The 26,842-nt window shown below is 59.0% G+C and overlaps 1 protein-coding gene across 1 annotated transcript in view; it reads left to right on the top strand.

The window, feature by feature from the left end:
* Nucleotides 1-26,551, top strand: part of LOC133761197 (uncharacterized) — a 44,340-nt gene extending 17,789 nt beyond the window's left edge. Inside the window, exons 5-7 of the mRNA XM_062193850.1 lie at nt 14,953-15,030; nt 15,399-15,615; nt 25,810-26,551. Of these exons, the coding sequence (XP_062049834.1) occupies nt 14,953-15,030; nt 15,399-15,615; nt 25,810-25,993 (479 nt within the window). The 3' untranslated portion in view covers nt 25,994-26,551. The remainder of the gene's footprint in view (nt 1-14,952; nt 15,031-15,398; nt 15,616-25,809) is intronic.
* Nucleotides 26,552-26,842: the final 291 nt, after the last annotated feature.

The following is a 26,842-nucleotide window of genomic DNA, read 5'->3' as shown; positions in this document are numbered from 1 at the left end:
GCTTTCATTTTTTAAAAAACTAACAAGTATTACAAATACGCAAATGGTAAAAATGAAAAAATCTCTGTGAAGGGGTCCATTTTGACTGCGCGTGCAGCCATTGGGGTGCACCCTGCTCCATGTCCCCAGCTGTGGGTTGGGGTAGCCGGGGCAGGCAGAGGGCGCCTGCCTGGGAGTGCTTGGGGACAGCAGGTGGCCTCTGACTCTGCCCTCCAGCACCCACCTCGCCTGGCACAGGGCTGGCAGCCCCAGGCCACTTCCCATTGCTTCCCCTAGACAGAGGGTGCATCCTGGTTTGGGAGGCTGTGTCACACTGGGCTAGGAATCAGCTCAGTGCGATGGGTTGGCAAGCACTCCCTCCCCCATCCCAGCATGGATTCTAAGCTGCTGTGTTCAGTTTCAACAACATGAATTTAAATGGAGCTCCAGGGACAATGGCTAAGCCTCTGGTCGCTGCACCAGCACTGAGGGGTGAAGGTGAGTGTCCCACACCACATGCTGGATGGGGGCCCCTCCTCCCCACAGCAGGTGGAAACCCTCTCCTGCAGCCCTGACACCCAGGGAGCTGCTGCTTTTTTTTTTTTTCTTTCAAAGATTTACTTTTTATTTGTTTGGCAGAGTTAGGGGGGGAGAGAGAGAGAGAGAGAGTGCGCGCTTCCATCCTCTGGGTCACTCCCCAAATGGCCGCACCAGCCAGAGCCGGGCCAGTTGAAAGCCAGGAGCCGGGAGCGTCTTCCAGGTCTCCCACGCAGGAGTGGTCCTCGGTGCTGCCTAGCATCTCTTGACGTATTTTCCTAGCCTGGAATAAGCCGTTCCCATCCTGCCCCCATGCCAGCGTCACACGAGGATCACACGAGATGGTCACGTGGCCCCCTGGACCCCCATCCCAGGTGCAAAGACAGGACGGGGACCAGCACGAATGCACGGACAGCGAGCACACACTGCGCGATTGCTGTCCGCCCAGCGCTGGGCAATGCGACCTCACTGAACCCTTGGAGCAGCGCGGCACTGCTGTTGCTCCCATTTTACGTTCGAGGAAGCAGAGGGTTTTACTGCACAAACCGGCTTGGGCGTGGTCAGGGCAGAACCCGGCGTGCGGCGTGACTCGGTCTGGGTCAGCACCACTCTGCTGCCTTCAAGGAGGAGGCAGCAGGCCTGGGCCTGCAGGGGAACCTGAAATGGGCATGGGGGTGCTTTGGGGAGCACAAGCCGTGTAAGAGTTCGGGGCAGTGGCTGACACCCTCCTGACATCACCGCCGTGCTAGTTTCTACCGCTGCCTGACAGGTGACCACGGACTCCGTGGCCTGGAAACACACCTGTGTTATCTCAGCGTCTGTGCGTAGCCATCTGGGCCCAGTGTAGCTGGGTCCTGCACCAGGCGTTATCAGGTTCTCAGCCAGGCCCGGGGGTCATCTAGTGACTCACCAGGGAAGGGTCTCCTTGGAAATGCACTCAGGTGGTTGGCGGGATTCATCTCTCTGTGGTCGGACCACTGAGGCCCGTGGCTTCTTGCTGGCTGGTGGCTAGGGGCTGCTCTCAGCTCCAGAGCCCCTGCAGCCCCTGGCCCTGTAGCCCTGCCCCGGGATCTCCCACGACATGGCGGCTCAGCCAGCAAAGGGAGCACCTCTAGTGCGAGTGTGAGAGCAAGAGGGGGTCTTAGGTGACACGAACCTGGGGTGGCATCTCCGTCCTGGGCCACGTTCTGTGGGCTGGAAGTAGAGTGCTGGTCCCCCGTACTCACAGGGAGGGCCCCCGTGGGGTCCGTCCCCAGACTGTGGTGCTCTGTGTGGCTCCTCTGTCCTCGTGTTTTCTTCCACATCAGTGACTTCCGGCTCACAGGAAGAGTGAGGACAGTGGCGGCCGTACTGACGCCTTTGCTGATGCCCTGGGTGTGAGGACCTGCGGGGTCCTGCGCACGTCTGTGGCTGAATGGGCCTGGGGATTGTTTTTTAAGATTTGTACTTATTTATTTAACAAGAAGAGTAAGAGTGAGAGGGAGAGACAGAGAGAGAGAGGTCTTCCATCTGCTAGTTCACTCCCCCAAATGGCCACAGTGGCCGAAGCTGGGTGGGTCTAAAGCCAGGAGCCAGGAACCAGGAGCTTCTTCCAGGTCTCCCACGTGGGTGCAGGGGCCCAAGGATTTGGGCCATCTTCCACTGCTTTCCCAGGCCATAGCAGAGAGCTGGATCAGAAGAGGAACTGCCAGGACTAGAATTGGTGCCCATACGGGAGGCCGGCACGGCAGGCAGAGGATTAACCTGCAGCACAGCGCCGGCCCTGGCCCTGGGGGTTTATAAAAGAGAAATTGGGTGAGGGAACCTTGAGGCAGAATCAGCAGAGGGAAGAGAGGGGCGGGTGAGGGATTTACCCGTCCTGTCGGAACTCTCAGATTCATCCGGCTCTTCGTTTACCCCTTCATTCATTCATGTGTTCACATATCCGGTGCCCTTAGTTGAATTCTTTCTGCTCAGTGCAGTGCTGGGGGCTGACACAGACCTGGCCTTATTCCCGCAGTGCCCAGACAGAGATAATAGGAGAGGGTGGGACACCCTCCCTCTGGCCTCACCGCCTGGGGCGGGGGACAAGCAGGGAACCGTGTGTGAGGACAGAGGTGGGGGGGGCCCACATGGGGGCAGTCCTCAGCAGGAGACGCATTGGGGTGGGAACACCCTCCCACTAGCGACGTGACAGGGAGCAGAGCGTTGCTTCTAGTGAGCGCTTCGTCTTTGGGACACAGGGGGCCTGGGGGTGGGACCACGGAACGCAGGGCAGCCTGACCCCCGGGAAGCCATGTGTGTCCCGGCCAGCTGCAGACATACCGTTCTGCCCCAGAGCTTCTCAGCGGTTGTTTGCTGTTGGAAATCTTTCTAGAACAGAACTTGAGTTTCCCCTGCTTCTTAACTTCTCTTGTATAAAAATTTATTCATTTGAAAGTCAGAATTACAGAGGGAGAGCCAGAGAGAGAGAGAGAGAGAGAGAGAGAGAGAGAAGGAGAGATTATCCATCTGCTGGCTCACTCCCCAGATGGCTGCAATGGCCGGGCTGGGCCAGGCCGAAGCCAGGAGCTTCATCCAGGTCTCCCATGTGGGTGGCAGGGGCCCAATACTTGGGCCATCTTCTGCTGATTTTCCTAGGCCATGAGCAGAGAGCTGGTTCGGAAGTGGAGCATCTTGAACCAGCACCCATATGGGACGCAGTTGTCACAGGTGGCGGCTTTACACGCCATGCCACATCGCCGGCCACTGAGACACAGTTTTACCTTCTCCTGCTGAAGCAGATACTCCTTGTGACGTGAGTCGCTGTGCCAGGGCGCCCGGCTCAGACCTCAGGGCTTTTCCCCAAGCTGGGAGTGTTTCCTGGTAGTTCCACTTCTGCCGTCGGTCTGTGCCTCTCACTTTGCCCTCCTGGGAAATCCGGCTTCTGCACATCGTTTCTAACCCGTGAGCCGTGGCTGGTAGGTTACTGTGGACTCAGAAAGCCCGTCCCCGAGTCGCTTGGCGTTGGAAGAAAGAACAGGCCAATCCTGCAGGGTGCACGGGCGAGCGTGCACTGCCCCAGTGTCGCGGTGAGGGGCAATGTCATCCGACTGGAGTCGCTGCGTTCAGTGATGTTAGCTGTTTCCTGTGCTCACTGGGAAGGTGGGAGGCAGGGAGGGTGGTCGGGAAGAGAAGTCCTGACTCACAGAATTCGGAATGTTAACGGGCACAGCGGGGCCCTGAGGACGGGCGGCACGGTGATAGGAGTTTGGGTTGCTGAGAGGCCTTACCTACCTCTCTTTTTATTTCTTTCTCTCTTTCTCCCTCCCTCCCTCCCTCCCTTCCTCACTGTCTCTATCTCTGTCTCTATCTCTGTCTTTCTTTTAGATTCGTTTATTTGAGAGACAGATCTTCCATTCTCTGGCTCATTCCTTAAATGGCCACACTAGCCAGGGCTGGACCAGGCCCAAACCAGGAATCAGGGGCTCCATCTGGGTCTTCCATGTGAGCGCAGGGGCCCAAGCACCTGGGCCATCTTCCGCGGCCTCCCAGGTGCGTTAGCAGGGAGCCGGATCGGGAGCAGAGCAGCGGGGACTGGAACACAGACTCTGATTTGGGATGCGGCACCCAGGCGGCAGGCAGCCTGCTGCCCTGGGGGCTTGCTGGTCTGCTTCCCGGCCCCCGCTGTTGCAGGTGCATCAGGGAGCTCACTGGTGACTCCAGGAGTGAATTAGTTTCCTGTGACCGCTGTGACAAATGCTGTAAACCAAATGACGTAAAACCCAGAACTGTGTCCTCTCCCGGTTCTGAGGACAGAGGCCCCTCCCAGGGCTGCCAGGAAGAACCCTTCCCTGTCTCTGTCAGCTTCCAGCTTCTGTGGGCCCGCCTGGGTCATCCAAGGCAGCGTCCCTGCACGGCCACTTTCCCCGGTGCCGGGGACCTGGTGTGGGTGTCTTTCAGGGGTGCCTCTCGGCCTCCTGTGGTGTTTGAAGGCAGCTGAAGGGTTCAGAGCACAGCCTGGCATGGTGTAGGACCACTGTCGATGTCGCCGCTGCTGTTGGTTATTCTGTATCCTCTCACCATTGCCTAAGTGCCCAGGTATCTGCCTGGCCCGTCGTCAGGTGGGGCCAAGGGTGCAGGAGTGCGGTATGGCCCTGGCCCGTGAGCAGGCAATGCCCTGGCTTCTGGCGTCTGAGCCCTGGCGCTCAGTTCCGTGGACTTCCCCAGCCAGGTCTGCAGACCTGCCCACGCTCAGCGTGTGGTTACCTCGGGGTGTGGCATCCCCTGTTCCAAGCAACCCTCGGAACTTATGAGAAACTCAGGTCCCTGTTAACTTACAAGCCAGTGTCCTCCAACAGAAGCATCCTTCTGCAGGTTTCTAGCATCTACAGCATTGTCTGCTGTCTCTTCTATTTTGTCTGGCCTGTTTTGTTTTTATTTATTTTATTTTATTTTATTTTTTTTTGCCAGGCAGAGTTAGTGAGAGAGAGAGACAGAGAGAGAGAGTTACAGACAGTGAGAGAGACACAGAAAGGTCTTCCTTCTGTTGGTTCATTCCCCTAATGGCTGCTATGGCCGGCGCTGCGCCAATCTGAAGCCAGGAGCCGGGTACTTCCTCCTGGTCTCCCATGCGGGTGCAGGGACCCAAGCACTTGGGCCATCCTCCACTGCCTTCCCGGGCCACAGCAGAGAGCTGGACTGGAAGAGGAGCAACCGGGACTAGTACTGGTGCCCCAACCAGGACTAGAACCCGGGGTGCCGGCACCACAGGCGGAGGATTAACCTAGTGAGCCACGGCGCCAGTCCTGTTTTGTTTTTAAAGATTTATTTTATTTATTTGAAAGAGTATGGGGCAGTGGGGAGAGGGACAAAGAGAGATCTTCCATCTTTTGATTCACTCCCCAAATGGTCACAGTAGCTGGGGCTGGGCCAAATGGAAGCCAGGAGCCTGGAACTCCATCTAGGTCTCCCACATGGGTGCAGGGACCCAAGCACTTGGGCCATCTTCTTCTGGTTTCCCAGGCACATTAGCAGGGAGCTGGGTCAGAAATGGAGCAGCTGGAACATGAACTGGCGCTCATACATGACGCTGACACTGTAAGCGACAGCTCAACCTGCTGTGCCACAATATGAGGCCCAATAATGCCATTTTACCCTTTTTTACAGAACATACCCCTGCAGCTCAGCCAGGTGTCTAAGTGAACAAAGGACTTGAACCCGAGTGCCAGCCCAGTCTGTCCCCTGCCCCCTGCCCTCCAACCTTCCTTGCTCTCTCAGACACTGAACTGGCACCTGCCGTGCCCTGTCTGCTGTGCTAGGGACTGAAACAGGACGCTTGTGTCCAGTCTGGCAAGGAGGGGACGGAGCAAGGGTAGCACCGGAGCCCATAGCCGCGGTGTAAGGTGCTTCTGCCGGGAGAGGTGGGTTGGCTGGGGAGCAGGAGCTGGCTGGGGAGGTTGGGGGGAAGGTTTTCAGGGCAGGGGGATTCAGTGTCCCTGGGGAGCAGAGGACCCTGGTCTGCCACCCCTGCTTCCCTCCCGGTGCCATCCGGTCTCCTATGAGCTAGCTTGTCAGAAGCCAGAGCTGCATTCTTTGGGCTTCAACCAGATAAAAAATGCACTCAGTGCTCAAATGCAAAACGCCCTGAGCCAGGGGACTCTCCCGCTACACGAGCTGCTCATGTCTCAGGGCCTCCGACGTGCACCTCGGGGCAGGGTTTGCTTGTGAACTGGGGCTGGGCAAGGACAGAGGTGTGGGTGGAAAGGCGGTCACTGGGGTGTGGGGACGGGGACACAGCAGACAACACTCGGTGGTCCCCCAACATCCCTCCTTTCCTGCTTTGCTTGGGCCAGCCGTGGGCTCTCCCACCCGACCTGGACATTGGGTCCTGATGCTCTTCCCAGAGCCCCTCCAGTGGACGGCAGGAGGTGGGTCCCTCCCTCCATTACCCGCCTGAGCCCTGCATTCCCAACTGCTTCCCTCTGTGTTTCTCCCACCCCTCCCTCCTTTACCCCAGGGCACTAACTCCTATGGCTGGGCACCGTCCCAGGGCTCAGGACCCCAGCCTGGGCTCCGGGAGCTGCTCTTTCTTCCTGGGACCCAAGCCCACTGGGAACGTTGGCTGTGTCTGCCTTTGCGCTGGTGTTTTCTGAAGCTGAAGGGAAGCCACAAGCCTTAGGTTATTATTTCGTCCATTTGCCACTTTCTTTGTCGTCATCTTACAATGCATTCTATATGGTTAAAATGTGATGCCGCTACACTCGAATGTTGCCCTTTTAGCATGTTTAACTTGTAGTTATTTTGAGAGAGAGATTGAGAAAGGCTCATCCCCTGATTGACTCCCCAAGGGCCCTGAACAGCTGAGGCTGCGACTTTTGCTGGAGCCGGGTACTCAGCACAGATCTCTCATGTGGGTGGCAGGCGATCTTTACTTGAGCCACCAGTGCTACCTCCCAGGGTCCTCATTAGCAGAACCGGGTATCAAACCCAGACGCTCCACTGTGGGATACAGGCATCTCCAAGCAGCGTCTCAACCGCAGTACCAAGTGCTCATCCCCTTAGCATTTTTTTTTTTTACTATGATGTTAGTGGGGAAGTAGATACCATAAGAATGGCAGAGCAAGTGAGTTGTCCCATGGAGCCAGAACCTTGTCCACGCAGCTCTGGCCCTCTCTGGGTGCCTCAGTCTATCTTGCAGGACAGGTGAGGAGCTGGGAAAAGTGGACCAGTGTGAGTTATGGATGCTGGCTGTGGCACGCAGAGGGGAGGGGAGCCTGGAGCCGTGCAGGCACACAGAGGTATGGAGTGAAGCAACACACAGGACCATGTGCAGCCTGGGATTCTTGCGAGCGGTCAAATGGAAAAGCGGGTGATGGGTTCAGGGGGTCAGGAAGTGGGTGTGACATAGATCAACACAGGGAGGCTCAAGGAGGCGCCGAGCTGGCAGGTGCCAGGCTGGGCACAGCAGTCAAGCAGCGCGACTCCCCTCGCCACTGCCCGCGAGGCAGGGGGTGCGTCCCCAGCCCTGTCTGGCTTCGAAGCCTTTGTGTCCAGCTGCCTGGTTGGGCAGCGGGCGGCACAGCTGTGGGAAGCCCTTTCTAGCAAGGGACTCCATAAAGCTCGTGGAAAATGAAAGGAAAAGATGAGTTTATTTTGGCTAAAAAAAATCTGCAATCCAGGCATAGTTTGTTGTTTTTTCTTTTTGTAATATGCATTTTCCATGCATGTTTAAGAACCCCAAGTTTTTTTTCCTGGGGCAAGTGGCTCCTGTCCGTCTGCTCTGCCGGCTACAGCTTCCCTGCCCACGCTTCAAAGGGGAGCTCAGGTTCTGCTTCCTGGGCTGTGATGGGAGCTGGAGTTCCCTGCGACCACCCTGTCTCCCCCAGAAAGGGCTTGGTCTGGGGGGACAGGCGATGGCGGTGCTCAGCGGGGTGAGCACCGCCCACCGCCCTCCCACCACGCTCTCTTCCTGGATCATTGCTCGGTGTAGCCTTGCCCAGAACAGGAGCTATGTCTCCTTGCCTCTGCCCTTTGCCCTTTCGAGCCTCTCATCTGGGGTCTGGGAGACCCTGACCAGCAGCTCGGACTCCTGACCAAGACCAGCAGGGAAGGCTGTGTTTCCCAGGTACTGGGCATGCATGGGAGAGATCTTCCTACCTTTCCGAAGCGTTCAGAGTCGTGAAAGAAAGGGCGATAGTGGTGAAAATGCAAGCAGCGCAGCCGTGGGTGTAGTTCATGGGCTGGACCCACTGCAGTGCACCCCCACCCCCCACCCCGCAGCCGCCGGTTCTCGCCATCCCCTCCTCTCGGGGGTGGTGTGCGGACCCCTGGCTGAGTTTTGGAGCACCATGCGCTGCTTCTGTTCCCAGAGCCTCAGTCTCTGATGGACTCGTGGTGCCCAGGGCGGGGGCCTTCCACAAGGCGGCCAGGAGCTCGGCCTGCCCCAGGGCCCCGGACCGGCTGCTGCCAACTGTGCCCAGCTGTGTGCTCTGGCGCGCACCAGACAGGAGTGAAGACAGGATTCCCGCACACACAGCTCGTCTGCAGGTCCTGGAGGAGTCCAGCTCCCCGCGGCTGCCCGCTGGGCCTTGCCTTGCATCCATGGGAAGGTGGACACTCGGCTCTCCCTCCTCTTTCTCCCAGAGTGGCCTCAGCTATCGCCCTGGACTGGCAGCTCAGGAACGCAAAGAAATTGCTTCAAGGGCGGGTGCGGCTCTTGTTCAAGCGAGACAGAGTGAGAATCGCCCCGCCAGCTCTGAAGCACCTGTGGAGGTGAGGGCGGCGGTGCCGCGAGCTGTCACCCACAGCAGCACTGGGGTCTTCAGGCCTCCAGCAGCCGGGGTAAGTGCTGAAGCCCCGGGGCCTGGGGTCAGCCAGGCAGGCATTGGCCGGGTGGCTCTCCCTGCCAGCAGCCCCTCCCAAGATGCTGCAGGGACGGCTGTCCTCATGGGGGCCTCGGCCCGGGGGCCCAGGGTTCCCGAAGCAGAGATTTTTCAGTGCCTTAGAGCAGTTTCTCAATTGTAGTGCGGGCGGTTGACACTTGGGGACAGGTAGTGCTTTGCTGTGGGGCAGCAGGGGGAGTCGGGCAGGATCCCTGGCCTCCGCCCACTGGACACGAGCAGCACCTGTCTCCCCCAGCTGGGACAGCGACAGAGGCCTGCAGACATCGCCCAGGTTGTCCCCGGTCGAGAACTGCTGGGCTGGCGGCCTCAGAATCGGCTCTGCGTGGCCGCCGCGGGCTGGGCTGCAGTTTCCTTTGTTCCTTCTCCAAATCGCTGACCTCATCAGGCTCGCTTGTTGGCTTCGTTGACTCACCCCGCTCTCACCACAAGCAGCCGGCCCACTTCGGGGGATCCCAAATGACTTATCATGGGACTCTGTATGTAAATTTAGATTCTTTTCTACTAAATTGGAGACACGGAGCCTCAACTTCTTTTTTAGCTCCGCTTGGCAAACACTTCCCTAAAGCAGCTAAGGGCGTGCTGAGCTCCCGCCGGCTGACGGTTTGACAGTGAACACCTTTGCAGTTCAGTTTTCTGAAACCACCAGCTATTTCCCTCTCGCTAGCTTGGGCCAGAACCCAGCAACCAGTGGGTGATCTCCGAGCCAGGGAGGCCCACTGCTGGCCGGTGCTTGGGGGGTTTTCACAAAGGCCTCTGCCCTGGGCACTGGCATGGGACGAAGGTGAGGGCTCTTAATGGGCCAGGTGGGATCGGGTTCCCGGATGGACCCACCAGGTTGCTGCCCGGGCTCACTGCCGGGCGTCTGGTCCCTGGAGCAAGGCCAGAGTGAGCTGGCGGCAGTGAGGTGGGGCTGCACAGAGCCCAGTGTCACTCTGAGGACAGGCACAACCCTGAGGTCATTGCTGACAGCCTGCCCGGCCACACCCGGCGAGCAGGCAGCTGCCCTCGGCTCCTGCTGCGCAGGGCTGCCTGGCGGGAGGTAGAATGGGCTCTGTCTGTCCCCTGCTCACCTCTCCTGGAGTCTGATTTCCTGGCGGGGCTGTCTGTCTCGTCACCCACCCTTGGCCCCCAGAACCTAAACATCGAAAGAACCCAGGGTGCCCCGAGCTGTCATGGGCCCGGGCCATTTCTGTGCTGCAGTGGCCCACAGAGGCACCGCTTCCTCTGCCAGCTCAGAGGCACATGATCGAATTTGAGCAATGCGTGGGACCGGGCGCGGGATGTCCGGGCAGGCCCCAGCCCCGGCACCGTCTGGGACCTTCCACCCAGACAAGGCTATGTGCTCAGATGCTCCGTATCCGCTCGTTCCTGGAAGGGAAAGAAGCTGAAGTGCCTGCGGCAGGCAGGAGCTGCTCTGGGCTCGCTCCCTGCTGTACCTATGCGGGCCTCGGTGGAGCTGGGAGTCTTCCGGATTCCAGCGTCCATGGGAGCCAGTCTGTCCACTGTGGAGGAGAGCTCCTTTCCCAAAATAGCCACCCAGAGGGAAGGAACAGCTGTGGAATCTGGCCCAGACACACGCGGGCCTTGCCCAGACACCCGCCCTGCCCCGCCTCACCTCCCTGGGCTGGTGGGTTGGGGCGGGAGTGGGGTTTTCCCCATCGCCCCCTCCATCTCCCTCTCCCTTGTTCCCCGCCAGCTTCAGGGTCAGAGCCAAGTGACTCAGCAGAGATGCATTTGGGGGGGGAATGGGGTCACAGTGAGGGAGCAGGGGGGAGGGGCACCACTCTGGCAGGTGAACCCGCACCATGGAGGGGCCCGGGTGCTGGCAGCCTGCCCAGCTCTGCCGGGCCCCAAGGAGGCAGTGAGCCTAACAGGTCAGACAGGTGGAGCGGGCCAGCCACAGCGGCTCCCACTCCTGCGCCCAGCTCCGTCTCCTTTCACCCGGGTTAACTTCACTGACCCCTCCAGGGGACATTCCAAGTGTGAGCAGAGGCCTTTGGGTCTGATGGGAGTCGGGGACCTGCCGGGAGAGGATGTGGCGTGTGTAGGAAGTGCAGCCTTGGCATTGGCAAGGCGTTTCCCCTGTTGGGTCCTTGGTTCTGAAAAGCGAGTGCCTTGCATATAATGGCAAATCGGAAGGCAAGGTCCGGAAGGGCTAAGGGCTCCCGGAAGCTTCAGGTGCCGAGCCGGGGGAAGGCTGTCTTGGCGCTGGGGGGCTGTTTTCCTTTTCCTCAGTGAGGGGGGTTGGGGGCTCGGGGAGGGTGAGCTGGGGGCTGCCTTGGCTCAGCAGCAGGTCCTGGCTTTGTGGGGAGGGGTGTTCTCTGTCCCCGTGCACAGAGTCCCAGCTGGCAGTGGGCTTCTTCCGAAATGCATGCTGATATCAGCGTCAGAGACTGGCCTCTCCTCGGAGACAGGCAGGGGGCTTGTCTATTCAGAGAGGCTGTGAGCCTGTCCTTTGTAGCCTCACCCCGTTGTCTCCTTAGATGATGTTGGGGGCTCTGTGGTCTGAGCACAGGAAGGGAAGGAGCCCGGGACCCCTCCCAGGAAGCTCAGGCTGGTCTGGGCCTGTTTGGTACTGCCAAACACCTCTGCACCACCTTCCATCACTGGGCTGTGTGTGGCCATCATGGAGGCCCAGGGGCCTCTCCTGGGGGCCGGGCCTCCATCCCTGCACTGAGGGGGCGTGGCTGCCGCAGCCTGTGCACCTGCAGGGGAGGAGGGGGCACCCGAGTACCAGGGGCGTTCAGCAGCTTGGCCCGTTTTCTAAATTCCAAGGTGATTGATGAGGCCCCAGCGGCTTAGATGATGGGGTACCCCATTAGGATCTAAGAGAAGACCTCACTCCAGATGACGCAAATACTCAGAACATTAATTTATTTATAATTTCATAAAAATAGCAGGGCAGCTCTGTCACGGCTTACCTGGGGCACTCAGGAAATCGCTGCTGTCTCCTGCTCTGCCCCTCGGCCTCGGGGCTTCACCTCATGCCCACGACCCTCCAGCCGCTCCTCCCAAGGTCCGTTATGAGTGGGGACCTTTCCCAAAGGCCACGGGCTTGCCCACAGGTCTCATCGCCAGGATTGCCCGTGCACAGCCCCCAGCCAGTCAGTGGCAAGGGAGGGATTGCTGGGTGGCAGGGCAAGGACCTCCTTGAGGAACAGCAAGATGGGCTTCCCCAGGGCAAACTGGGGTCTGTGAGCAGCCAGGACAGGGCCATGGGCTTGGGGCACGTGACCAGCTGCACCTGCTGCAGCGGAAACGTCCAGTGCATCTGGGGTGCAGGAACTCTTGCTCCTCAGACACATGGATCTTTTTAAAATGAGATTCCTAATACAAGCATGGGTGGTTTTAGACAATTTTGGCTACCTCCCCTTAACCCTTTACCTCCCAGGGAGACCCCTCTTCCCAGTATCTGGCCTGCTAGTTTTCAGACCTTTGAGCTTGCTTGCTTTCTTTCTTTTTAATTTATTTATTTGAAAGAGTTACAGAGAGAGAAGTAGAGCCAGAGAGATCTTCCATCCACTGGGTCACTCCCCCAAAAATGGAAACAACTGGAGCTGGACTAGTCAGGAGCCAGGCGCTTCTGCATCTCCCACCTGGGTGCAGGGGCCCAAGGGCTTGGCCCATGTTCTGCTGCTTTTCCAGGTGCATTAGCAGGGAGCTGGATTGAAAGTGGAGCAGCGGCCGGTGCCGCGGCTCACTAGGCTAATCCTCCGCCTGCGGCGCCGGCACACCGGGTTCTAGTCCCGGTTGGGGCGCCGGATTCTGTCCCGGTCGCCCCTCTTCCTGTCCAGCTCTCTGCTATGGCCCGGGAGTGCAGTGGAGGATGGCCCAAGTGCTTGGGCCCTGCACCCCATGGGAGACCAGGAGAAGCACCTGGCTCCTGCCATTGGATCAGCGCGGTGCGCCGGCCGCAGTGGCCATTGGGGGGTGAACCAACGGCAAAGGAAGACCTTTCTCTCTGTCTCTCTCTCTCTCTCACTGTCCACTCTGCCTGTCAAAAAAAAAAAAAAAAAAGTGGAGCGGCTACGACTCGAACTGGCACCTATAAGGGATACCGGTGACACAGGCAGCGGCTTAAAATACTATGCCAACAATGCCCTAATTTTTTTTCATTTTCTAAAAAACTTTTACATTAATTATTTTACTGACAGCCTACAACTGCCAGTTTGCTATACCTTTCTTTGTACCCCCTGCTTAATTTTTTTGGGGGGGAGGGGAGAATGTTTTTATATTTTTAAATTCAAATGATTGTGATTTTTGTTATAAAATTTGGAAAGGCTTTTCTTTTAATTTTTTAGCTTTCATTTTGTATTTGAGAGAAAAAGAGAGATATCTTTCAGCCACTTGTTCATTCCCCAAATGCACATGACAACTGGGGCTGGGCCAGGATGAAGCCAGGAGCCCAGAACTCCGTCTGGGTCTCCCACATCGGTGGCCGGGACCAAGTCCCCGGGCCATCACCTGCTGCCTCCCAGGGAGCACATTAGCAAGAAGCTGGAATCACGAATGGAGCTGGGACTCAAGTCCAGGCACTTGGCTATGGGATGTGGGTGTCCCCAGTGGCATCTTAATAGCTACACCAGGGCCGGCGCCATGGCTCACTTGGTTAATCCTCCGCCTGCGGTGCCGGCACCCCATATGGGTGCTGGGTTCTAGTCCCGGTTGCTCCTCTTCCATTCCAGCTCTCTGCTGTGGCCTGGGAAGGCAGTGGAGGATGGCCCAAGTGCTTGGGCCCCTGCACCTGCGTGGGAGACCAGGAGGAGGCACCTGGCTCCTGGCTTTGGATTGGCACAGCACCGGCCGTAGCGACCATTTGGGGAGTGAACCAAAGGAAGGAAGACCTTTCTCTTTGTCTCTCTCTCTCTCACTGTCTATAACTCTACCTATCAAAAAAAAAAAAAAATAGCTACACCAAGTACCCACCTCTTTTTTGATGAACCTGCTGCCCCTCAGAGCTGTCTGCTAAGGCTCCCTCCCAAAGAACTAGAAAAGGAAGAAATAAAAAAGGAACTTCAAAAAGTTCCCGGAAAGTAGGATGAAAAGTGTGAGTATATTTTGGTGCAAAGACGATGTTGAAATCCACGCAAGGTTCTCGTGATGCATTTTCCACGTATCACGAAGAAAAGTTTTTGCACCAGAATGAGCCCATACATTTCACTCCATTTGGCCATGAAGTTTTAAAGCACCTGAGAGGTGTTAAACGGCCGAGTTGCCTGGCTCTGCCAAGGTCAAAGGCCACGGGCTCTGGCTGGTGGCCCCCAGGAGCCCGCATGCCTGTGTGCCGCTCATCCGGGGACGCTGCGGGCATCAGCAGAGGGGTGGACGTGCACCTGCCAGCAACTTGCTGCAGCTTCCTGTTTTCTCCCGGGCAGGCCCCGCTAGCTCCTGAATTCTGGAGGAATAAGGGTGTACCTCCCCGGTGGGGGAGGGTGAGATTATTCCAGAGGCACAGACCTGACAGTCATTTTTGAGGCTCAGAGCTTGCAATCGGTCTTTTGGGGCCCATCCCTTAGATGCCTCAAAGGAGGTTTCTCTGTGCCCCGGCTCCTCTAGCCTGGACCACCTCCGCGGCAGGGTTGGGCTGGATCTCTGGAGCCCCACGCAGCCGCCTCCCTCTTCCTGCCTTGGGGCCAGGTTTTCCTGGTGACTTTGGTGCAAGGACAGAAAATCTTCGGGCTTTGGATGTCACTGTGAGGTGCAAGAGGACTCCCAGCTGCTGTTAACCCCTGCAGATGCCCTTCAGAGCCTGGCACGGGGAGCGTGTGGTTAACCACGCCTGTCTCCAGCGCCGTGCCGCCTCGTCCAGGATGGGTACCTCACCTTCCAGGGGTCAGAGGTCAGAGGGAGCCAGAAGGACTTTGCTGCCTGGAGACACTTTTCAATGAAAGCTTGCAGCCCCGCCTTGCCCGGTGGCTTTTCCTGCAGAGCCACCTCCTGTGGCCCCTGCCTTAGCCGTGTTGCCCTCCAACCTCACAGGGGATGATAAAAAGCAGCCTCTTTGTCCCCTGTCCCACGGCGGGCATGCTGTGCTGGGATCACAGGGACACCCCCGCTGGGTTTTCTTGCGCAGATGGTTCCAGTCGGACTGCCCCTTTCGGAGCCAGGAGACCAAGGGGGATTCTGGCGTGTGGCCACATCCACCATTGCCGTAAGTGCCTCTGGGGGAGGTCAAGGTCATGACCCTACACGCACTGATAGTCATGGTCTGGAGGGGAGTGAGAGGCGAGTGGCAAACAGCTCAAGGCGTGAGTGACAAGGGTTCAATCTCCGGGTTCCCCCCACTGCCGCCACACTCCCCTATGACAGAGTCCTGGCCCTGTACGTCCCACGGGGGCTCCCCTTGCTCCTACGGGGGAGTCCTGCAAGGCTCCTGGCTCTCCCCGGCCTCACTCTGTCCCCTTCTTCTTGCCCGCTTTGCCGCATGGCCCCCAGCAGCTGGAACCCTCCCTGTGAGCCGGCCCCTCCTCCCAGCCCTACCCGCCGTGGTGTCACCTGTTCCCTTCCCCGACCTCCTAGGTGAGGACGCCGTCCCCTGCCGTGGGTCTCCCTCTGCAGCACAGCTCACGGTTGTCATCGTCCATGTCTCGTTTCTTGCCTGGGTCTCTCCCCACACACATTGGATCCCCCACGCCCATCCTGGTGGACCGAGAGGACTCCTGATTTCCCACGATTTGGTACAACCAAGAGCAGCAATGCCAGAATCCGCAGCGCTGACAGCTTCAAGACCGCCCAGGTAAAGATGGCGTCTGGCTTTCACGACTTCCAGCAGGAGCATCAGGCCTGGGCTGAACAAGGCCCCTGTAGGAGGAAAGGAAGTGGAGGCAAAATGGGGCCTCTAGTGTGCTGCAGGTGGCTTTGGGTTTTTTTGTTTGTTTGTGGGTTTTTTTGTGTGTGTGTGTAAAGATTTTTGAAAGGTAGAGATGGAGAAAAAGTGGTCTTCCATTTGCTGGTTCACTCCCCAAATGGCCGCGATGACTGGGGCTGGGCCAGGCCGAAGCCAGGAGCCAGGAGCTCCATCTGGGTCTCCCACTGTTATCCCAGGCCATGAGAAAGCAGCTGGATTGGAAGTGGAGCTGGCAAGACACAAACCAGTGCCCACACGGGATGCCAGTGTTGTGGGCGGCGGCTTAACCTGCTGCACTACAACATCGGCTCCTCTCCCAGCCTTTTAAAGATTTTATTCATGTGAGAGGCAAAGAAAGAGAGCGAGTTCCCATTCACAGGTTCATTCCCCAAATTCCCAGGCCAAAGCTGGGAGCTGGAAACTCAACCCAGGTCTTCCGCACGGGTGGCGGGAATCCAATTACCTGAGCGCTCCCTGCTGCCTCCCAGGGTGACATGAGCAAGCTGCAATCAGACGCCTGAGCCGGGATAGGGGACATAGGCACCCCGGCGTGGGCTCGCATGTCTTAACCGGCGTCTTAACTACTAGACACCCGCCCCTCTGTGGCCTGGAAATGAGACCAAGGCTGCTGCAGAGCTGGGGACATGGGAGTCTGTCTAGCTGTAAACATGTGCACTCTGACCTCGAAGCGTGGCTCTCCAGGGCTGCAGTCTTGTCTGTTTTGTATTTCGTGGGACACGGATTTCACGCATCGACTGTCTGCTCTGGCTTCCCGTCCTGGTCTCCTCTCCCTGGGCAGGTCATCTCTTCCCTCTGAGGCCCTGGCCTTGGGAAAGAGAGCAAGGAGCCCTCTTCTGACCACCTGGGGCTTGGGGCCGCTGCCTTAGGGGACAGACAGCCTCACCCAGGGCGCTGCCTGGGTCTGCTGGGAAGCCGGGAGCAGGTGCGTGTGGCGAGGCTTGGGTGACCATGAGGCACCTGTCCTGGGGCTGGTTGTGAGTCCGAGGATAGGCCTAGATGGGAACTTGGAGTCACCCCTCACTGGGCTCGTGCTCCCTGGGACCTGCCTGGGACTTACAAGGTGCCCACCCCTGAGAAGCACTCGGACTCCTCCACGTGCTGGGCTTGGAGCCGGTGAGCGCTCAGGAGCCTGCGTCCCTGCCCCTCACCCCCATCTCTGGGTCCCAAATACTTAGTCCAAGCTTCAGGGTCCGAGTGCCACTTGTACTTCAGTCCCAAGGGGCTGTTTTCAGCTCCCTGGGGTCCTCTGCCTGGTCCAGGCTTGGCTGGAGGTAGAGGGAGGACGAACCTTTATTTGGGTCCCCACTTGTCCCTGTACTTATGTGACGACATGGTCGCTGCGCGCTGTGCCCTTGGTGCTGTCCTAGACACCTGCCGGCTCGGGTGTGGAGTTAGAATCTTACTGTCTCCCACGTTCCCCAGGAAGTTAGAACCTCCACTAAGAACTAAGTGGATAAGCGTGTTCAGCAGGAACTTAAGCTTTGGGGGAAATGGGACCCCTTGGGGCCATCTTTCCCACACTCAGAGACAGCCCGGCTCGCTCTCTAATGCAGTGCCCCAGGCTGTCCTGTTTGGGGCGGACTAAGGCGAGGGTCACTGGGCGTTTGTGGAAGCCAGGCCAGGATGCCCTCCGTGCCAGGCGTCCCTCTCAGTGTGTGGCGGGCGGGTGGGTTCTCAGAGGGGCTTTCTCCTCTCAGAGAGCAGGCACCAGCTCATGAGCCTGCTTTTATCTGCGCCACCTCGCCTGGAGCTCCGGTCTCTGGACATCCCATGCTGGGATGAGGTTCCCATGGCCCTCCTGTCGCACACCCCTGCAGGCTGCACCCACGGTCATTTCACTGGATCTCCAGCAGCTCCGGGATGGTGGTCAGCTTTCTGTGTCAGCTCGGCCAGGCCATAGCACCCGGGGAATTCAACCAAACCCTGACCTGGGTGCAGCTGTGCTTGGTAGGTGGAGTGAGCACCTACAGTCACGGCCTTGGAGTGAAGGAGGGTGTCCCCTATAACACGGGTGGGCCTCACCCAAGCTCTGAGAGCACCACTGAGGTTTCCCTGGGGAAGGGGTACAGCCACCTCGGACTGCAGGGTTCCCGACTGGCCTGGCCGCCCTCCCAATCTCACACTTGGCCCAGCCAGCCCACAGTCACAAAGGCCCGTTGTTTGCAATGCGTTACCCCATCTCCTCCTTCTGGCTCTCACTGGCATGCTCACCGCAAGGTACCCGCGACGGGACGGGAGGTGCTGGCCTCTGCTCCACTGTCCTTTTCCGGCTCCCTTCCCGCGAGTGCCGACGGTTTCTCAGTCCCCATCAGCCGGTGGTGGGGTCGCATCTTTCTGTTCCCCAGTCTCCTTTTTACCAGCAGGTCCCGGGAGAAGCCGCGGACGCGCGCCACGGAGGGCCGGCTGTGAGTGTTTCTTTGGCAGTGTCTTAGCTGGTTGTTGTGAATCACAGAGAAGGAAGCAATCAGCAAGTATACTGCCCTAGAAGTGCTGCACGTTGTGGGGCCCAGGACGCAGGGAGGCGGCGAGGGACGTCCGGACGTCGTGAGCCCCGCTCCGCCCCGCGATGGGTGCCTGAGGGCTGCTGCTGCGAGAAGCAGGCCTCAGGAGAGACCCACTGGGGGCTGTTGAAGGGAAAGGCCGGGGGTTGGGGTGTGCAGGCTGCTTCCGGCTGGGGGAGATCCGCACGCAGGAATCCCGGCCAGCATTCACAGAGCCGCTTCTGAGCGCCCTAAACGTGTTGGGTCAGGGCAAGTCTGCTCTTAACCCTGGGTTACAGAGCAGGGAGCAGAAGGGCCCGGGGCACGGCGAGTCAGGCAGGGCCAGCTTCCCGACACAGGCGGCCTGAGTCTGCTGTCCTGGCTGCTGGCTCGGGCCCTGAGAGGTGGGCTCACCTAACAGTGACTTGAACAAAAACTCACACTCACACTCCCCGCGAGACCAGCGCGGGCTTGGGGAGCTGGCTGTGCCCCAGGGAGGGGTTTCCTTTCCTGTGCCGGTGGTGGCAATTGAGGTTCCCGCAGGGGAGCTTGGTGAGGGTGGGGGACAGTCAGTGCTCTGGGTGCCTCTGGCTCCACCCACAGAGGCTGACTTTAGGTCCAGGGAACTGCGAGGACCGGGGGTTGCCAGGGCAACAGGAACTGGCTGCCAGACACTGGCAGGTGAGAGCACACTGAGGGCACAGCCTCCTGGATGGCCCGGGACCTACCCTGCACCTGGCCCGAGCTCACCGAGCAGCCTCTGGGCCCTGCCTTCCTGCCCTCGCTGCGGTTGCACTCCCAGGCATGGAGCTGTCAGCGATCCCACTCTCCGTCCCACTGATGGCGGCCAGCACTGCCCAGTCTGGCACTTAGAGAAATCGGCCAAGCCTGAGAGGTGAACTCCAGGGCCCTCAGCCCTCCAACCCCATTGGCTAAAAGAAACCTCCAGGATCCGTGTGGGTACCAATGGGGGGCTGCTCTGGGACCTTTGGCATAGGCCCCTCCTGAGACCCCCACCTCGCCATGCCCCACCCCTGCACCCTTCCAGCCCCTGCCCAGCTCACCCCTGCTCCTGCCCACCTGCCGAGACCCAGTCTTCCTGCTGGCCCTTGTGTCTCGGGGTTTGTTCCTTCTGCACCCTGGCCAGCAGGTCCTCATCCCCTCACCAGCGGCGAGAGGGCAGGCGGCCAGGCCCCCCTCCCAACACCCCCTTGCTGGGAGGACTCTCCTGCCCTTCTCCCACGAGACACGGGCACGAGCGTGGCTTCAGAGAAGGCGCTTTTGTGAGGGCACGCGTGGGACTGGCTCCCCTGCGCGCACGGCCCGCGGAGCCGGGCAGGCGTGGGCTGCAATGCCTGGAATGTGGGCTGCCGAGACAGCAGTGGCCTCAGAGTCCGCTGGGGTTTTCACTGAGACAGCACTTGGCGTAGCTGCAGAGCCAAGTCCTCACATTTTTCCCAGTTTCAGGCAGAAGCGAGGAATGTCTGCCCTTCCCCCACAGCAGCTACGGCAGAGGCCCGGGTTTTTAAAGCGATCAAGGGCTCTGGTTTATGATTGGAGGAGCCTGTTGGTTGGTGCCCAGGTGAGATCGCCTGCAAGGACCCTGTTTCCCTGGCTCGGCGTAGAGTTATGCCAGCATGCACACAAGAACTGTCCCGGGACGAGTCACGACGCTGGTGAAGACCGCCGCGTGCCACAGCAGAGCCAGTGCAGACCCGAGATGCAGGAGCGATGGCTCAAGCGCTTGAGTCCCTGCCATCACGTGAGAGACTCGGATGGAGCTCCGTGGCCACTGCAGGTGTTTGGGCATGAAACAGCACATAGCGGGGCGCTCGCTCTCGCTCTCTCGCTCTCTTTCTCACTCTCTCTGCCTTTCAAATAAAAACCAATTAAACATTTTTTTTGACAGGCAGAGTGGACAGTGAGAGAGAGAGAGACAGAGAGAAAGGTCTTCCTTTGCCGTTGGTTCACCCCACAATGGCCGCTGCGGCTGGCTCACCGCGCTGATCCGAAGGCAGGGGCCAAGTGCTTCTCCTGGTCTCCCATGCGGGTGCAGGTCCAAGCACTTGGGCCATCCTCCACTGCCTTCCCGGGCCACAGCAGAGAGCTGGACTGGAAGAGGAGCAACCGGGACAGAATCTGGCACCCCGACCGGGACTAGAACCTGGTATGCCGGCGCCACAGGGAGAAGATTAGCCTAGTGAGCCGCGGCGCTGGCCTACAACATTTTTTAAAAATGAAAAATTGTCTTCCTCGGAGTCTGCCTGTAGAGGTGCCTGGACAGTAAGTAAGGAAACAGACAGCTGTCAATCTCCCTTCAGATACAGCTGGTTTGTTTGGGCAGTTTACTCTGCAGCCTAAGCAGCTAAGCTACCTTGTGTCATCTTCGTAGCTAACCGCAGAAGAGGAAATGCACTCGGATCTCTATCTCACTCTGCTGCATCTTTCCAAAAATTCTAGAAGACAGGAGAAGCAGCGGGGGCGCCATATTTGAAAAGGGATTGGGAAAAAGAGGTGCAGCGACTCACACGCTGTGAATGTGGGGAGTTCGAAGTGCAGCCAATTGAGGCGCCCCAGACCCCGGCAGAGTCTCGTTGCTCTGGGAACGCCTGGGCAGTCGGTAGTTGAAGGTTGAGAATTTCATGGTTAGACTGTGTTTGGAGGCAAATCTGAAGTTTTGGGAGAAAGAGTCTGATCTTCTGGGCTGTGAGACGTAAAATATATTTACCTTTTCAAACATCTTTGCTTTGCTCTGCTGTGTGCTGTGCCGGCGTCAGAGCCAGGGTTCTGCCGTTGTTGTGTGCGAGACGTTCTCCCTGGGGAGACTCCGAGAAAGGCACATGGGCTCTCTGGACTTCTCTCGTCCCGTCAATCCGTAATGATTTTAAAGTAAAAAGTGCAAACATTCATGTTTACATTCGACTGCATGCAGTGTGGTTTCCTGGATTGGATCCCAGCTCACATACACTCACACTCACACACACACTCACACACAGTCTCTCTCACACACACACACACACACAGATGTGAGTAGAATAAAACTGGTAAAAGCCAAAAAGGAAGTCTCAGGTTAACAAGTAACAGACCAGGTCAATCTCTTAGTTTGGTAGTTAAACAGCGGGGGCGTTAGACGGCCACAGGCTGAACTCTCTGCCATCTCCTTTGAAATTTTCCTGTAAATCTCAGTGTTCCTAAAATAAAATGTTTGTTAAAAACAGAAGTGTGTGTGTGTGTGTATATATGTGTATATATATATGTGTGTGTATGTGTGTGTCTGTACTATGTGTGCGCAGGTGCGCACACACACACACACCCCTGTCGTGTTTGTATTTGAACACATCCAGGCTATCAGGGCCTTAGAAAACACACTCGGCCGGCGCAGCGGCTCAACAGGCTAATCCTCCGCCTAGCGGCGCTGGCACACCGGGTTCTAGTCCCGGTCGGGGCGCCGGATTCTGTCCCGGTTGCCCCTCTTCCAGTCCAGCTCTCTGCTGTGGCCCGGGAGTGCAGTGGAGGATGGCCCAAGTGCTTGGGCCCTGCACCCCATGGGAGACCAGGAGAAGCACCTGGCTCCTGGCTTCGGATCAGCGCGGTGCGCCGGCCGCAGCGGCCATTGGAGGGTGAACCAACGGAAAAGGAAGACCTTTCTCTCTGTCTCTCTCTCTCACTGTCCACTCTGCCTGTCAAAAAAAAAAAAAAAAAAGAAAACACACTCACCCTAGGAGAGGGGCCAGCACTAAGAGCCGCCTCCTCCCAGGGCTGCAGGGTGCCAGGGAGGCCCTACAGGAGCCCTGCGGTCTCCCCATCTCTGAGTCGCACGTCAGGGTCACACCACAGTCCCACATTCCTAAGCAGAAACCAAGGCACAGAGGAGAACTGATGTCGTTAGGCTCTGGTTTCTTGTAATACCAAGAACAAGTACTTTCTGTTTCCCAGGCATGTGCCTGCAAACGTAGAGTCGGCCCTGAACCAGAGCTGCTGTACATTTAAGGGGGGAAAAAGGGAAATGACCTTGGCCACTGTTTTCTTCAGAATCTGTGGTTAGAGTCGGGGGTGGGGAACACTGCCCAGCAAAAGGTGTCAGCGTGGGACCTGCTGTGTGCCTTGCACGTTGCCACATCCCACCAGGACACCCAAGGACGGAGGAACGGCAGGTGTCTGGGCTGCCCCTGCCTGGTCTTTGGGGAGACACCTCCCTCCCCAGGTGCAGTGCAGGTGGCTCCCGCCATGATGCCTGGACAAGACCAGCTGTGACCCCAGCCTTCTGATGAAGTGAGTCATGCTTGCAGCTCACGGGCCCGTGAAGAGCCTCAAAGGCAGAATCCCCAGGGCGGGTGCTGTGGCGCGGAGGCTAAGCCCCTGTCTGGGAGGCCTGAGTGCAGCTACCCCATGCTTACTGTCTGGCTTCCGGCTAATGAGCCTGGGAGGCAGCAGGTGACGGCTCAAGTTCTCGGGTCCCTGCCACTCACGTGGGAGACCTGGATGGAGGTCCTGGGTCCCTGCCACTCACTCACGTGGGAGACCAGGATGGAGTTCCTGGGTCCCTGCCACTCACTCATGTGGGAGACCAGGATGGAGTCCCTGGGTCCCTGCCACTCACGTGGGAGACCAGGATGGAGTCCCTGGGTCCCTGCCACTCACTCATGTGGGAGACCAGGATGGAGTCCCTGGGTCCCTGCCACTCACGTGGGAGACCAGGATGGAGGTCCTGGGTCCCTGCCACTCACTCACGTGGGAGACCAGGATGGAGTCCCTGGGTCCCCGCCATTCACGTGGGAGACCAGGATGGAGTCCCTGGGTCCCTGCCACTCACTCATGTGGGAGACCAGGATGGAGTCCCTGGGTCCCTGCCACTCACGTGGGAGACCAGGATGGAGGTCCTGGGTCCCTGCCACTCACTCACGTGGGAGACCAGGATGGAGTCCCTGGGTCCCTGCCACTCATGTGGGAGACCTGGATGGAAGCCCTGGGTCCCTGCCACTCATGTGGGAGACCAGGATGGAGGTCCTGGGTCCCTGCCACTCACGTGGGAGACCAGAATGGAGGTCCTGGGTCCCTGCCACTCATGTGGGAGACCAGGATGGAGTCCCTGGGTCCCTGCCACTCATGTGGGAGACCTGGATGGAGTCCCTGGGTCCCTGCCACTCACTCATGTGGGAGACCAGGATGGAGTCCCTGGGTCCCTGCCACTTATGTGGGAGACCAGGATGGAGTCCCTGGATCCCTGCCACTCATGTGGGAGACCAGGATGGAGTCCCTGGGTCCCTGCCACTCACTCATGTGGGAGACCAGGGTGGAGTCCCTGGGTCCCTGCCACTTATGTGGGAGACCAGGATGGAGTCCCTGGGTCCCTGCCACTCACTCATGTGGGAGACCAGGGTGGAGTCACTGGGTCCCTGCCACTTATGTGGGAGACCTGGATCGAGATCCTTGGTCCCTGCCACTCACTCATGTGGGAGACCAGGGTGGAGGTCCTGGGTCCCTGCCATTCACGTGGGAGACCAGGGTGGAGGTCCTGGGTCCCTGCCATTCACGTGGGAGACCAGGGTGGAGGTCCTGGGTCCCTACCACTCACGTGGGAGACCAGGGTGGAGGTCCTGGGTCCCCGCCACCCACGTGGGAGACCAGGATGGAGTCCCTGGCTGCTGGCTTTGGCCTGGCCCAGACGTAGCTGTTGCAGATATTTGGGGAGTGAAGAAGCAGGTGGAAAATCGTCATTCTGCCTTTCAAATAAATAAATGTTAAAGAAAATTGGAATCCCAGGGCAGGCATCTGGCCTGCGCCCCACATCAGAGTCCCCATTCTGTTCCCAACGGCAGCTTCCTGGTGATGTAGACCCTGGGAGGCAGCTGGTGAGGGATCAAGAAGTCCAGCTCCTGCCACCCTGTGGGAGACCTGGCTGAGTTCCCAGCTCCTGCCTCTGGTCCAGCCAAGCCCCAACCATCACAGGCATCCGGGGGGTGACCCAGCAGACGGGAGCACATTCTCTCTCAGATACATAAATAAATTGTAAAAAGCGGGAGCCTGGCACTCTGGCCACCTGGGCCCCCCAGTCCCAGCCCCCGCCCTGGGCTGGGCATCTCCCTCGACTTCCGGGGACGTCTCGCTGCTTGGGTTCACAGGAGTGTCCTTCCTGTTGTTTGAAGCTCACGGCCTCTGGCACCTTCCCTGTGGGGAGCAGGAGTGGATCCCTGGGACCCTTGTGGCATCCATCACCTCTCCAGGCTGGCGTCACGGGGGCCGCTTTGGGCCCACCCCTTCCCCCTCTGCTGGAGCCTAAACCAGCACGAAGGGCTGCACACCAGTGCCCCTGCAGCAGCTGGGCCTGGCTCTCCTGACTGGGGCGCAGAGCAGTGGGCCCCGGGCTCGCTGGGATCAGAAACATCCTGTCCACCGGGGGAGGGGGGGACTCCTGATGCATGCAGGCAGGGGAGGGGGGGAAGCGCAATGACGTAGGAGCTGTGTGGAAAGTCTCCCCGTGTTCTGGCCTGGAAGCTTCCACTTGGCTCACATCAAAGGAGCCACGTGGCTGATCAGTGGCTGCTGTGGTGTGGACGCCACCCCCTCAACAAATGCGTGTGTTGGGAACTTTCTCCATGCAGCAGTGTGTGTGTGTCTGGCGCAGGGGGTGTGTGGGACCCAGTGAAAGGAGATTAGGCCATGAGGATGGAGTCTCTCTCTCCCCCTCCCTCTTTCCTCCTCCTCCTCCCTCCTCCTCCCCCTGCCTCCTCTCCTCTCCTCTCCCCCTTCTCCCTTCCCTCCCCCTCTCTCTCTCCACCCTGGCCCTGCCCTGCCCTGCTGCCTGTATGACAAAGCAGGAAGATCTTCTCTAGGTCCTTGATCCTAGAATTCCCAACCTCCAGAGCTATAAGCAACAGATTTCCCTTTATAAATCAGCCTAGTGCGTTGGCATTGTGTTACCGCAGCCCAACAGACACTGAGACGGAGGCAGGCGTGATGTCTCCGTGGCTCCTGGCAGGGTCTGTCTGCCCTGGGCACTCTGGTCTGCCTCTCGCTCTCTTCACTGTCCCCCAACAGCAGGAAGCTCCTGGGGCCATGGCCTGAGCAGCCACTCGGGGCCCCTGCTTAGAAGGGCCGGTGTTCAGGCCGCTGCCGTGTCGACACGTGCAGAGGCATTTGGAAAACGGCCCCAGGGTTTCCACTTGCGCCCTGGCCGTGGGTTGTGCAGCCATTTCTCCCACAGCTGCAGATCACAGGAGCTGGGCCGCAGCTCAGGACTGGGTGCCCACTTCCCAGGAGGGTCAGGGTGTGCGGGGCTGGGCACCCTGAGAGTCTTACCTCCCAGGGGATCCAGTGCCAACTGAGACACACGCAAATGGAGGCGCTCTGTCCAGGGCGAGGGGCTGCCTCTGACACTGCTCGGAGTGGTCCGGGTGGTTCACGGGCATCAGGAGGGGTGGGCTTAACAGCAGAATTTAGTTCCTCCCGATCTGGAGGCCGGAAGTGCAAGGTCAAGGTCAAGGTCAGGAGGGCCCTGTGAGCTGTTCTCTGCCTGCTGGCAGCCGGCTTCCCGCCATGTCCTCCCGTGGTCTCCCCTCTGTACTCACTTATCTGTGCCCAGGTGTCCGCCTCTGCTGGACTGGAGCCCGGCCCGTGACCTCCTCTGCCTCGATGACCCCGTGAAGGCCCAGGGGCAAACACGGCTGCACTGGGAGCTGCTGGAGGTCCGGACCTCAGCAACGAACGTGGGGGGACACCAGCTGGCACACAGCAGGTGTTTTCCTGGACACACGGTCAAGCTGTGATGGGTTGGCAGCGTCCTTGTGGTCTGAAGGGCCGGGGAGTGAGCACAGGGCCCGTCTCCACGCCGGGAAGGGGCAGGGCTGGAAGGCTGGGCCGCCAGCAGAGTGTGGTGGTGGGTGGGCACTCAGGGCTGGGCCTCCCGAGAGCCAGAGACCCTGCACCGGGAGCAGCGAGCAGTCAGCTGGGACCTGCGCCAGAGGAAATGAGCGTGAGTGGGGGGCTCAGATCCCACGTGTTTAGGCCCGGGACTCAGAGGCCAAGGTCACGGGAGCTGGGCCTGACTGCTACAGTGGTGCTGACCACCGGGGCGCCCAGCAGGCAGGGCCGAGCTCACCACCAGAGGCTCGGGAAACCCCAGACTCGACATGAGGGACAGGCCCAGCGTCCCGACCCTCCGCAAGTTCCCCGGCAGGTGCAGACCACACGAGATTGGAGGTGAGAGGATCACTATTGAAGACCACCCATGGCTCCCTGGGGTGTCATGGCCCGCCACACATGTTTGAAATGTCCTGTGACAAAAAGGTTTGAGGAAGGAGAGAGAGAGAGAGAGAGAGAGAGAGAGAGAGAGAGAGAGAGAGAGACTCCCAGGAGATTCTGAAGCCAAGCCTTGGTTAGGACCAAGATGGCGGGAGGGAGGCCTGCCCTGCCCTGGGGCTTCCTCTGACTCAGGGGTAGCAGTGCCTCCTGGTGGCCAGCAAGAGCTCTACTGGCACACACTGGTCATGAGCTGGAGGCCCGGGGTGGCCACCAGGAAGCAGGGCAAGCCCTCCAGGCAGCCAACCTTAGTGACACTGCAGGCCCTTCCCAGTCTGCCAGACCCCCAGGATAAAGGCGTGAGGTACAGGGGCCCA

This window comes from Lepus europaeus, chromosome 5 (assembly GCF_033115175.1).
Source record: "Lepus europaeus isolate LE1 chromosome 5, mLepTim1.pri, whole genome shotgun sequence".
NCBI lineage: Eukaryota > Metazoa > Chordata > Mammalia > Lagomorpha > Leporidae > Lepus > Lepus europaeus.
The sequence above is the reverse complement of the archived record's forward strand: the minus strand, read 5'-3'. Positions and strand labels throughout refer to the sequence as shown.